General features: G+C 37.5%; 2 protein-coding genes across 4 annotated transcripts in view; one reads left to right on the forward strand and one right to left on the reverse strand.

Annotated features, from left to right (window-relative positions):
- The window catches only part of LOC146474359 (uncharacterized), an 8,377-nt gene extending 657 nt beyond the window's left edge, over positions 1 to 7,720 (reverse strand). Inside the window, exons 1-5 of the mRNA XM_085117220.1 lie at positions 7,558 to 7,720; positions 5,308 to 5,521; positions 3,689 to 3,892; positions 962 to 1,094; positions 1 to 159 (exon numbers count right to left, since the gene is read on the reverse strand). The exon at positions 1 to 159 is cut by the window's left edge and continues 657 nt beyond it. Coding sequence (XP_084973346.1) covers positions 1 to 159; positions 962 to 1,094; positions 3,689 to 3,892; positions 5,308 to 5,521; positions 7,558 to 7,643 — 796 coding nt within the window. The 5' untranslated portion in view covers positions 7,644 to 7,720. The remainder of the gene's footprint in view (positions 160 to 961; positions 1,095 to 3,688; positions 3,893 to 5,307; positions 5,522 to 7,557) is intronic.
- The window catches only part of LOC146474360 (metalloendopeptidase OMA1, mitochondrial-like), a 34,265-nt gene continuing 29,565 nt past the window's right edge, over positions 7,686 to 12,385 (forward strand). The window contains exon 1 of one of the 3 annotated variants that reach the window (XM_085117216.1): positions 7,686 to 8,081. In XM_085117216.1, coding sequence (XP_084973342.1) covers positions 7,804 to 8,081 — 278 coding nt within the window. In that variant the 5' untranslated portion in view covers positions 7,686 to 7,803. The remainder of the gene's footprint in view (positions 8,082 to 12,385) is intronic. The other 2 variants (XM_085117213.1, XM_085117215.1) reach the window with 2 other exon arrangements.

Here is a 12,385-nt window from a genome sequence, read left to right on the forward strand (position 1 = left end):
ACGTTGGGGGAAGCTTCATCTGCCGCTCACGTGCACGGACCAGTGACTCAAGAGCCCGTGCACGGAATTCAAGTTCTTTCAATTCAGCTTCCTCGCCCACTTTTGCCTCACAAGATTGGGCTTGACTGTCTGCAGTTTGCTCCTGTATCACACCAGTTCCTAGGAAAAAAATGTGAAGTCAAATAATACAGTTACTGTTAGTGACCTGTGGTCAAACTACTAGCCTCTCCAAAAGTAGTTTGTTTTCTTTCAGGCCCCAGATGTTCAAGGTGTGGATAAATCGCTATCCAGTGAACAAAATGTACTCCAACCAATACATTTTATCCGCTCGATGGGGACGTATCCACTGAATAAAGTTATCTGCTCTTTGAACAACTGGAAGTGAAACGTAGGGTAGAGTGCAGAACTAGCTCCAACCCTAGACGTCCTTTACAGATGTTAATGCAAAAAGGAGTTTCTTACTTATGGCTATATTGCCATCGAATTTGCGCTGTAGAGGCAAATAATTTGTATTATTTACTATTATTAAAGTCAGCTTAACATAGCCTGGCTTTTTCATGTCATACCGTTAGGAGATCAGAGCTTAAACGATGAATGCGAGTTAAAGTGTTTGTGTGGTTGAGAAGCTTGAAGTTTAAGTTTTCGTGCTGTTTGTATCCAGCCTTAAGCATTTAGTTTTAAGGGAATATTTCACTATATTTTTTTATTATTTACATGTGGCAGCACTCAGTCATAAAGGATCCTACCAATTTTTTTTTTTTTTTTTCAGAACTGGGCAATTCTGAGTGAGTTTCTGAGAAAGTTTTCCATCATAAAGGTGGCTTATATTAATAGCATTCAAGTGTTTGCCATTGTTTTCTAAGGAAACTACTGGAAATGTGATGCTTTCCTTATTTATCGGTGAATCGTCCTAATTTATTCATTTATTAGTTCAACAATCATTGATTAAAAAATCTTTTACCTTCAACGAGTTCATCAATTTCTTCTTGCTTTGGAATTGTAATCATTTCCTGGAAAATGATCATATCTCTTTCTTTTTTCTCTTCCTCTTTCCATTTTTTACCAATCTTGTTCTTTGCACCATCATCCCTATCCTAGCATGCATCCAAAACCAAACAACAGGTGAGCAAGTAGTGACCCTTTTGGGCTGATCTTCAGCCAGTTTGATTTTAAACAGAAAATAGCCTGTTTAAGAGTGATAAACAAAGCTTAATACTAAACTGAATGGTAATTGACTTTTTTACAGAAAATTTCCAACCAATTTCCTTTCAGTCTAAATGAAAAAAAAAAAAAAGAATATGAAGTGGATCCCAGGACATTCAGATTACATGCACGAGGACATGCCACGACACTAATCCAGCAACACTGTCTAAAGGTTAAAAACAACAACTTAAAAGTGACGACGTGGATCTACTGATGGACACAGTGGTGTTTTCTTTGCAACGTTAACAAATAACAGCTGCTCATACTAAGATCTCAGCGCTGATGTCTTATTAGCCTGTTTCTATACCATATTCATTTTTGTCATACCATTTTATTGCTGATTTAATCCTCAAAGGTTCCACATTTTCTTTTTAAGTCCATAAAGAGTTTCAAATTTTGGGAAACAAATACAGGAAATTCCATTATTGATGCAGTAATTACTAATAACAATAATTAAGGACAATAAAGTGCATAATAATAATAATAATAATAATAATAATAATAATAATAATAATAATAATAATAATAATAATAATCGAATATTTATACAGGATAACCCTTCAGTATAGAATACTGTTATCAACGGGGTCCTGTTGTCTAAGAATTAAAAACTTACAAATAAGAATAATTAAAATCCGTAAAAGCAAAACATGCATTAATTTAAAACTACAGTAAAAAATTTACAGGTAAAAATCGTTCAAGGCTTTCCTGAATAAAAATTTAGAATTAATGTTTCTCAGACTTAAAGGCAAAGAATTAAATATCGAGGCACCTAAAAAATAAAAACTACGGCGTGCAAAATCCAGTTTGACCTTGGGCAGTTTTGCTGCTTTCCCATAATAAATACACAAACGTGCATAATTAAAGTCTCGGTTAGAGGCATTTGGCCATCAAATTTGGCACTATTGTAGGGCATTTGAATAGCATTGTGTGGGCCGGTGGATCAGGAATTAAATCAAGCCAATTTTCAAAAGTTCAGATATCCGGGGGTTGACAGGGGGATTTTAAAGTTTTCAGTTGATCAGTGCATCATGATTTTAATTCTTCTTAAGCTTCCAAAACTTGAAGTAGTTGCTTTATTGCAGTAGTCTTGCTGTCTTATTTTTATTTCTGAATGACAAGATAAGTGTGCACACTTCAGATCAAAGGCTCCTGTGAACCAACTCGTGAATGCAGATGACACATAGTAATTGAAATTTAGACAGCTACGGAAACTTCCTTGAAAGCTAAAAGAAATTATATCTTTGCCCGATTATGTAACGAAAAATAATCATTCTTGTACTATAAAAATGATTGTCAAATTATTCTGTACAGATTGAATAAGCCGATTATTCTGATGCGCCCATTAAAAAAAATCACGTGTTTTTTTATTCAAAGTTCATAGAAGCTACGTCATGCAAATTCGTGTCCCCGATAGTCCGGGGCTACTGGATTTTGGGATTTTGCGATCGGGCTAGTGGATTCTAACCATCACTTGCCCGATGGGCAAGTGAAGTTTTTTTGGGGATTAAAATTACAAAATTACTGTAGGGCAAGCCGATCTCACAAAGGGAAATCTGTTCAACAAAGTATCGCATTACATTTCATGCCCGACAAAAATGCGTGATATTTTTCCTTTGGAGTTCAGTCCATGCAATCCTCAAGTAAAAATAATGAACTATGACAAGCTCTTGCTAAATAAGAATTATTAATCGACCGCGTCCTTTTGCTTTCCCATAAATTACCAGTTGTAAATTTCGAGATTGAAACATTTTTTCCCTTTGAAACCTCTATGAAAGCTGACAAGATCTTAAAGTGTTCATTTCATCAGAAATTTGCATAATTTTGTTTACGACGTCAATGATGCGTGACATGGCAGGTTCCGCTTTCGCATGAAAACTGACAAATTAAATTATTTTTAATTAAATTATTTCTAAATTAAATTATTTTTAATTCTTAAAAGAAACCGCCTTTGTAGAAAAAAACGAAAAAATCCTATAACTTTGCTCAGATTCAACGAAAAATCGCCATTCTTACACTAAAATTTTCACGTTTTTTTTTTTTTCACTAATTGAGTTTACGACCCCGGACTTTCTCAGAAACACTGAAAAAACTTGAAACTTTGCTCAGATTGAACGAAAAATCTCCATTCTTGCACTAAATGATCGTCAAATTATTCTCTACATATTGAATAAGAATTTCCTGATGCGCCGTGAACAATAAATGTTCGCGTATTTTTTCCACTAATTGAATTTAAAACTCATTCACTGCGCACGCCCGAAAGTTAACGACAAAACCGACCAACCAACCAACCAAGTCAACAGTCAGCTATCGCTATAACTCATTCATTGCGTTACGCGCATTCACGAGTTAAAAACCTGTTCCTTAACAGTACAAGTAACCAGTAAACTGATTTTGTATAGTACCTGTTCAAATAGCTAACAGTACAAATATTGCAGCACAGTCGAACTTGTTTTGTGTATTATATTAAGTAAATGCGCATTACCTGCTTTCTTTTTTGGTGTTTCCTGCAGGTCTGTGTCTGTGTCCTCCGTGTGGTGTCAGTTTCATCAAGGTTTTCTGGCTCACCATCACCCTCACCTTCAGATGAAGCCATTTCTTTGCCTGTAATGATACTCTCAAGTCGTCTGTTTGATAACAATTGAAGTTGTTCAGAACACAGCTTCTTCACCTCTCTGAAGCTGAGCTTCTGAAATGCAACACAGGACAAACAAAATTAAATTGGGAGATAATAGCCGTGGTGACGTTTCAAGTAAAACACAGTTTTAAAAAAACAGTTGAAAAGAATCATGTCACTTTAATTTATATTTTTCAAATGAGCATCAATATATAGCTTCAATGCTCTGAACTGAAGCACCATGTGGTTGTTCAGGTGGGGTTTACCTAAAACCAGGAAATATCCAGGATCCGGAATCCGGAATAAAAAAAAATTAGGAAAACTTGTCGACATGAAAATTTCAACAAACGTTAAAATTGCTTGGGAAACAGTTTTTATAGCTCTTGAAAAATTATAATATCAGTCAGGAGCCCAGTGAAATGTTACAAAAGTTTGCCTTAAATTTCAATTGCCGAGGCAGTTGAGCAACTCATTTGGAATAAAGGTCCCCAATCTTCAAATGTACTCTTAAATACCCCCACAACTCTTCCTACTCGTTAACGTTTCCTCCTCCCCATAGCACGTAGAGTGGGGACACTGAAAGAGAGAAGGGAGAAGAGTCAGTGTTGCGTTTATCGCCCATCAACTCTTTGCAAGAGTCACTGTCTTGGCATAATAATATAAAAAGCCTTGAAACAAGTCGGTATGGGGGGTTGTTATCTATTAGCTGTCATTTTTAATTGGATTTTTAATGGGTTTAATGAATTTTGGGGGGGAGTTACCCAAAGCACGTCTATTACAGCTAAGAGCGCAGTCTCTTTCTTTTCCTTTCCCCTTTTTTCCGCCTCTCCCCATGCCCTCCTCCGCTCATTTGCTCCATTTTTTCGCGCTCGGCTATTTCGCGTGACCTTTCGACTATCCAGAAAGGGACTGCTTGCAGTCTAAAATATTTTAAGCCCCATTCCCACCCTTATGCCCAAAAAATTTGTTGAGCCGTAATATACATGTACGTTGTTCACAATGTTATGACACGTGTAAAGAAATATTTCCATCGTCAACATCGTGAATGCGTTAATTTGCCTACTGTACCTGTCAAAATTCCACCAATTGCTAATCGTACACATCTCTTGCCCCTTAAAGCTCTGCATATTATATTTTAATTAAAATACATAGAAAGGTGTCATTCTGGTGTGTTATAAAGTTTCACGCATTAAAGGGACTGCCTATAAGAATAGTCTAACACCATAGGCTTAACTGCAGCAATTGAAATCTTAGGCAAACTTGGGCTCCTGACTGATATTATAAGGGTAAAATAATATAGACAATGACCTGATGGGAAACAAAAATTGCTTCTGGCTAGTGGGAGGTTTGAGTTAGCAATCAGAAATCAGAAATCCAGGAGAAATCGATTTTGTTTCGACTTGGTGCAAGGTTCGAGTTAGCAAGGGTTTGAGTAATCAGGAGTCAACTGTAGTTGCATTTAAGTAATTTCTATCTTACAGCTGTACCTTTAAAATATCTGGCATGATCCCTTTAACTTCTTTCTTGGGAATGACTTTAAAGAGTTGCTCATGAAGTTCCTTTCTATCTTCAATGAACTCTGCAAGATGTATGATGTTCTCATTACTATTGTTGCTCATTTTACTTCCAGATCTGCTGCTGTCACTTTCAACATCTTGTGATGAACCAGACGACTTGACATTTTTATTTTTCTTCTTTCTTCTGTGAAGTGAACAAAAAGCTAAATCAAACACAGCTACAGTGTAGATCACAGCAAGCCTACACCCTAGAATTCTGTAGTATGATATAACTATGGCTAATTTGCTTCTCTGCCTTCCCTTTACCACTGATGCTGTCTTGTCCATCAGACCATTAGTTGTGATTTGGCAGGAACTGTTTTAGGTTTTTTTTAAGTCAATATGACTTGAATTTCTGCGGGTTATTGGACTTATTAGGAGTTCAGTTTAAGTATTCAATAGGACTTCCTTGGAGTTTGATGGCATGGGCTCATTCATACCTCCCTCTCAATAAATAAACTTAAAGAGTATCTCCCCTAAAGGGTGTTCTTTTTCTTACTACTATTAGTTTGGGATTTAACCCACACCCAAAACCTGGCATCCAGATTCTCATTGCCACCTATGATGTTGTCAGTCATGATGAGGACAAAATAATATCTCTGAAATGTTGAATGTGGAAAACTCACCTACATAAAAAGGTTGCAACAAAAGTTAAAACTTGCCAGCTAGATCAACATAAAAGAGCAAACTGACAATTATAATAAGTATTATTTAAAAATTATAAGGATCAGTGACTCTTTGTAAAATTCGTTTAAAATCCTTTTGGTATAGGGGATTGGTTTGTACTACTAATTGCAAATGCCTAAGTCAAGTTTCAGAGCTGATGGGCTGCTGACAGTGTTTTTTTGTGTTTGATTGAATACTAAAAAATAGGAATGTCTGCTACAGTGACATACAATGAGGAATGGATATGACCTACAAAGATCTACAAATTACCTGCAATGAGCTATAGTGGGCTATAGAAATACATGTACCAACGATAAGCTATTAATAGGTAAAAACAATAAGGCAATATTATTGCCTTTGACAGGCTTTACACAAAATTGAACTATACAATAATACATGTAAGTTACAAAATTGCCCACAGTGAGCTGAAATAAGCTACAAGAAGCTACAACAGGTTACAAAAAATAAAACAATGACCAAGCATGATCATTATTCAGACACTTCTCCAAATGTTGTAAGTTGATTTTTATAATAGTAACAGAGATTAGTGGGTTGTTGATTGCAATTTTTTTGATATCTTTAAAAGCGAGGTAAGCGAGTCTAAATATTTGCAACAGTTCCATGCACATAGTGTCTTTTGTAATCTTCAAATGAATGTAACATCTTGCTCAACCTCTTCTCAGAAGAATTTGCTAACAGAAGCCACAACATGTTTAACACTGGGCATGCAGTGACTGTCTGGTGCTTTTTTGGCATCCCTGCCTGTATAATTCATTATTCACCACTTAACTGAACCCAGTCCATGGACCCGTGATTATTCTAATCCCACAAAAAAAAACAAAAGAAAGAAAACAAAATGAGGATAAGATTTACTTCACATATATTTATGTATGGAAAGCACATATTCTTAGGTCAAGTTGAACAGGATCTCGACCTAACATAAGGAGGCTGGGTAAGGGTTTCTCATTGTTCTAGAGTTTCGAAAATGATGAAAGGTTCCATAAAATTGTATCTGTTTAATTGGACAAACTATCAATCTTTTCAACTCTGTCTTACGGCAATATACTTGATACTTTCTGACACCATAGCAGTATTATAGAAACAGCTCAGCTCCAAAAAAAAGGACCTCTATTGGAATATTTATTGGCAAAGGAGAAATTTAGTTTTGTTATTTCCCTCATTGGTCCAGCACAGTACAGTCTAAGAAATAACAATTATTAGCCAACAACCAGGCAAACGTACGGGAAGTTATGTACCCAAGCTGCTGGTGTCATTTTGAAACTGTATATTTCAAGGTTCAAATGTGTATGCAGCACAAGATAAGTAAGCATACGTGAATTTTCTTATCCTTATTATTATTATTATTTTTTTTTTGGTGGTAAAGAAAAAGTGGGACTGGACAAGGACCCCTTGTGGATGCCGATGGAGCTAATACTAATAATAGACCTGAAAAGATCATTGTATGCATGTAGGTCAACTACGACAAGTTTGTTCATGTTTGAAACGATTTTTCACCTATGCTTGTGCTTCTTCTTTTTGTATTTCTTGCATTTCCCAGTAATTTGAGTCGACGAATCAGGTGACACAGCCTTCTTATCCATAGAGAGCTTTAAGCGTACAGCTTACATTTTCGGACGCCATGGACGCCATGCTTTCTGACCACGGCATATTTGAAGCTGCATATTTGAAGGAAAAACCTTTTCCTGAGTAGCCGTGCCTTCGGAAATGCAACATGGCGGATCATATTGTTGAAAGGGAATAATGAACTTATTTTTCAGATCAGCATTATTCTCCTCAAAGTCGTCTGTATGTCGCTTCCGGAGACTTGGCCGTTTCTGTTTCAACAGCAGAAATCAAGCCTCTATGGTTCGCCATCAGCTTTGTCTGCCTTATATACAACACTGTACTCATACGCGTATTACTGTCAGAGAATTTCGCACAAGTCAACCAAGATTTGCTGGACCACTTGCAATTTTCCTTGTGAAGTTGGCTGGCCCGCTTTCAAAAGTAACAAAACTAGCTGCTATAGTAGGGGGAAGGTAAGTTTAGCTATAAGACTTATACATGCAGTTTTGCCACGATTGGTAAATTAAATTAAAGGGTATATACAGTACCGTGCAAATGTAAGTTGACAGTCTCGACTCGAAACTCGATCCTCGATCCTCGAAGCTATCGAGAATCGAGGTTCGAGGCTCGAGTTTCGAGTATCGAGTATCGAGGCGCTCGAAGAATTTTTCGAGGATCTCGATGGCAGATTTCGAGGAAACGATTAATTTCTTGAACCTCAAACAATAAGAGAGAACAAAGCGATTTTCGCATGGCTCTTGCATGTAAACTTTTTTTTAGTTTGGTCGAAAGTTGAAATAAATCAAATCAGCGGCAGTGAGTGTTTGATAAATCTGTTTCGGCGCGTTTCTGCCTTCCGTGTATATTTTTAAAACACATCCGTTCGTCGTTGTTGTGAAATTAAACCATGCTTAAATTTTTCATATGCTACACCAATTCTTTTTAATCAAACTTCAAACTCAATGAAGCGAGCCAAACTACAGTGTAAACTACAAGATTGCGGCTTTTTCGCGGAATGTAACACGATCGCTTCTGAAATATCTTCGCTGCGCATGCAGTACGCTGGGCAAAATTATACTTGAATCTTTCGAATGAAAACTTCGAAAGAAGCATTTCCTTATTCAAAAACACACAACATTTACGGTAGAATTCGGCAAGAAACCGGGGAAACTTATGAACTTGTTATCGGTTGTTACCGAGAAAACGCTTGGAAAGCTAACTCTTTCCAGCTCAAGCATACACGTGCGCACATCGCTCCAACAAAAACGCAACCACAGTTGGCTGTCTCGCAGAGTTGAAGCCGAACAGTGGCCTCGGATAAGACGTGTGAAAGACTAATCACGCGAAAAGTTCTTTATTTGTTTCCTACCTCGAAACTCGATGCATTCGACTCGAGCCTCGATACTCGAAGCTTTCGAGTTTCAAGGATCGAGGATCGAGTCGCGAAGTTCGAGTTTCGAGGGACTGTCAACTTACATTTGCACGGTACTGTAGTTTCTAAAGAAATTCCCGGTGTATCTAAATCGAACAAAATAGAACTCACAGAAACAAATTGCCTATCAATTACAATCGAACGATCGATTTCCGAAATATATTGATGATTATAAAAAACTGGACCATTGTATAATGCAATTCCAGGGTTTTGATTGGCTTAGCGGCCATGGTCTATGAGCAATTAGCATACCTCAGTGACCGACTATGGCTACACAGGTGCCGTCTATCGATCGATAGACGGCAGTTTGTCAGAGCGCGCGCGATTTAGCATGCATCATTGCACAAATATATCAAAATTTATGAAATATAAAGATTTTTTTGCTTCATAGATCGATCACTGAGGTATGCTAAAACAATTAGACGGCTCGCTCTCGGTTTCTATCGCCTTTGATAGTTGGCTCGGGGCCTCGCCCGTCACCAACTATCAGCCGATAGAAACCTCGAGCTCGCCGTCTAATTGTTAATTACACCATGCCCGAGAAGTAGTGACCATTTATTGTTTTCTGGTTGTTCTTGAAGGCCTACAAATATTACTTGATTGTTTTTAACCCATTATGTACCAGCCGTTTCCAGAGGTTATCCAAAATTCAACAAAATTGGCAAAGTGGTTATTTCCTACCCCATGTGCAGTAAAAATACATACAGTACCGCCTGAATCCATATGTACATCAGCCGCGGGTTTCACGAGGTGGACGCAAGGGCAGTGCACGCATTTTGCCTTTGCGTCCACCTCAAGTCAGAGGAACGAACAAAGCACGAGACGAAACCGTGACGAAACCTAGGGAATAACGCGTTCTTCAAAGGCCACGTCTTCGTGCTCTTAATTGCCTTTGTTTGCTCTTTGTTTGTGTTTCATTGTTAGTTATCAGGTCGCATTTACCCAAGAGATTTTCACGGAAACCACAGCCACCTCTCGCGATCTCACCGATGATCGCTCACGCCTTGAGCTACTGTCACTCGAGATCAAAGCGCGCGTATGTCAATACGAAGGACTTTGAAGTTAAACTTCCAATTTTTTTCACATATATAACTTATTATTTATCGCTCAGTAAATCTGCTATCAAAGTATCCATGTAGAACTCGAAATGTTTCAAACAAATTGATCGAAAATGGCCAATGAAGCGTTGTTAGTGTTGTCACGCTTCGATTAATTCCATTCGCAATTTGCTTGCGTAATGCTTTTGTTTGTTTTCCACAAATATTTTTCTTCTTTTGTATAACGAATGAAACTTTTTTTTGTTTGCCGAGCGTCAAATAGCGTTTGTGCAGTATTCAAGCGTAATAATTTTCTTTATCATCGGCAAAACTACAAACGAACACAGCTGTGACAGCACAGCCTGCCGCAATTGAAAAGGTTCAATGCATATTTTCGATTTTCATGTGTCGGAATTTCCGAGTAAAAACGTCTGTTTCTCTTTATACTAGAAAAGTACACACAAAAATATTATTCTCGGCCGCTTAGGTAAGTAAATACACAAAAGTATGGATTAGAAGCAAATTACAACATTGCTTGCACGGTGCAAAAGCCGACAAGATGACGCTTACTTTTCGAAAATGACATAAAGCGCATCGCATTAACATCAATAATAAACCATTGATAATTTTTTTGAAAGAAAGAAAGGATATTTCTTTATCTAAAGGTAATGAATTCCTTTAAATTTTGATTTAACTTGAAACATTTCGAGAAGAACTTGGGGAAGTCACCATTAATGTATATTTAATACGGGTAACGCATGTCGAGCGAGTCATGCAACATTCAACGGAGGAAAGCAAATCGCGCGCTCGATCTGTTTCCCGGATCTGTTTACGGAGATCCGCTTGAATTTAAATGGCTAGAGAAAATGCATGGACAGCTTGTGTACGTTGAATTACCAATGGTGGAAATCCATGCACCTAAAACAGTCCCGAGATTAGACTCCCACGCAACGATTCCAAAGACCGGCTGCATTTCAAGGCAGCGTTTCATGTTTCATGCGGTTTACTTGAGAAAAAAATCTATTCAACAGAAAACAATAAAATCACAATAGGCTATAAGATGCTATTGTGTTTGGGCCTCGTCCTTTTGACTGCGGGAAATCTTCAACCTAGGTTTTGTTTGGTGAACCGCACAGTTTCGTCTCGTGAATCGTGCGGGCCTTCACGCGGTTCACGTGTGCATATGGATTCAGGAGGTACTGTAACTTACAGGGCAAAAAAAAAAACACCCCTTTGGTCTAAATTATAGAATAAAATACACTAGTTGCCAGTTAAAAATTTTCCAAAAACAAACTTGAAGGTAAAATTTTCTGGAATTTTCGATGAAATTTGATCCGCGCGCTACATGGGCGAAATTTGATCTTTCTCGAGAGCACGTGTTTGTTTACGCAAGATTACACAGTTGTCACGTTTTCTCAATGAAAATAGAAAGAAAAACACACAGAAAGCTTTCCTAAATGAAAAATTTATGCAGAAAAGTTCGCGCGATTGTGCCAAAAATCACGGCCGGATTTGGCTGGCACGGTGCGTAACACAATTTTTCCACTCACGCTTGTTGGATATGAGATGGTTATAGCCAACTTGGTGCTACGTGCCTCGTTGGCTATCTATTATCTCATATCCAAGTGCGCTCCTGGAATAATTGTTATTTATTTGGTGCTCCTCTCGGCATCTCTACAAACTATCATAATAAGGCATACAGAACTACATGTATCATTGCGACATTTCTAATAAAAATAGGTAGTCGAGGTCTACATGTAGCTACTTCTGTAGGAAGGAAATAAAATAAAAGGCAGTCTATGACCGCATGTGGCTATAATAATAATAATAATAATAATAATAATAATAATAATAATTATAATAATTTATTCACTTATATTGCGCATTTTCCATGGCAAGATGATTGCTATTGCTTTATTTTGTAGAATATTGCAGTAAAGAAGCAATGTTGTATAAAATGCAGGGGGGTTAATGAACTGCTCTAGTCAGTGCCAAAATTGTGCAGCGTAATTTGATCGTGTTGTTATATGGACGAATTTGGTATGCGCTGGAGGCTTTCGGTTTGTTTACACTTTAATACACAGGGGACAGTAATAGATATTGTTCGGCTCTCCCGTGTTTACATCAGATCGCATGGTGAAGAAATTTCGTGAATCAAGACACACAGATAAACAGACAATAAGCTCTCTTAATTGAAAAATTTATTCAGACAGACCTGTGTTCACGCCTGAAAAGCAAATTTGTTCAATTTTCGCCTCTATTGAAGCTACGCAAACTGCGAGTCACTAAACATGACTAAAGCACAATT

This window comes from Pavona decussata, unplaced genomic scaffold (assembly GCF_977016875.1).
Source record: "Pavona decussata unplaced genomic scaffold, jaPavDecu1.1 SCAFFOLD_90, whole genome shotgun sequence".
In the NCBI taxonomy this organism is placed as follows: Eukaryota; Metazoa; Cnidaria; class Anthozoa; order Scleractinia; family Agariciidae; genus Pavona; species Pavona decussata.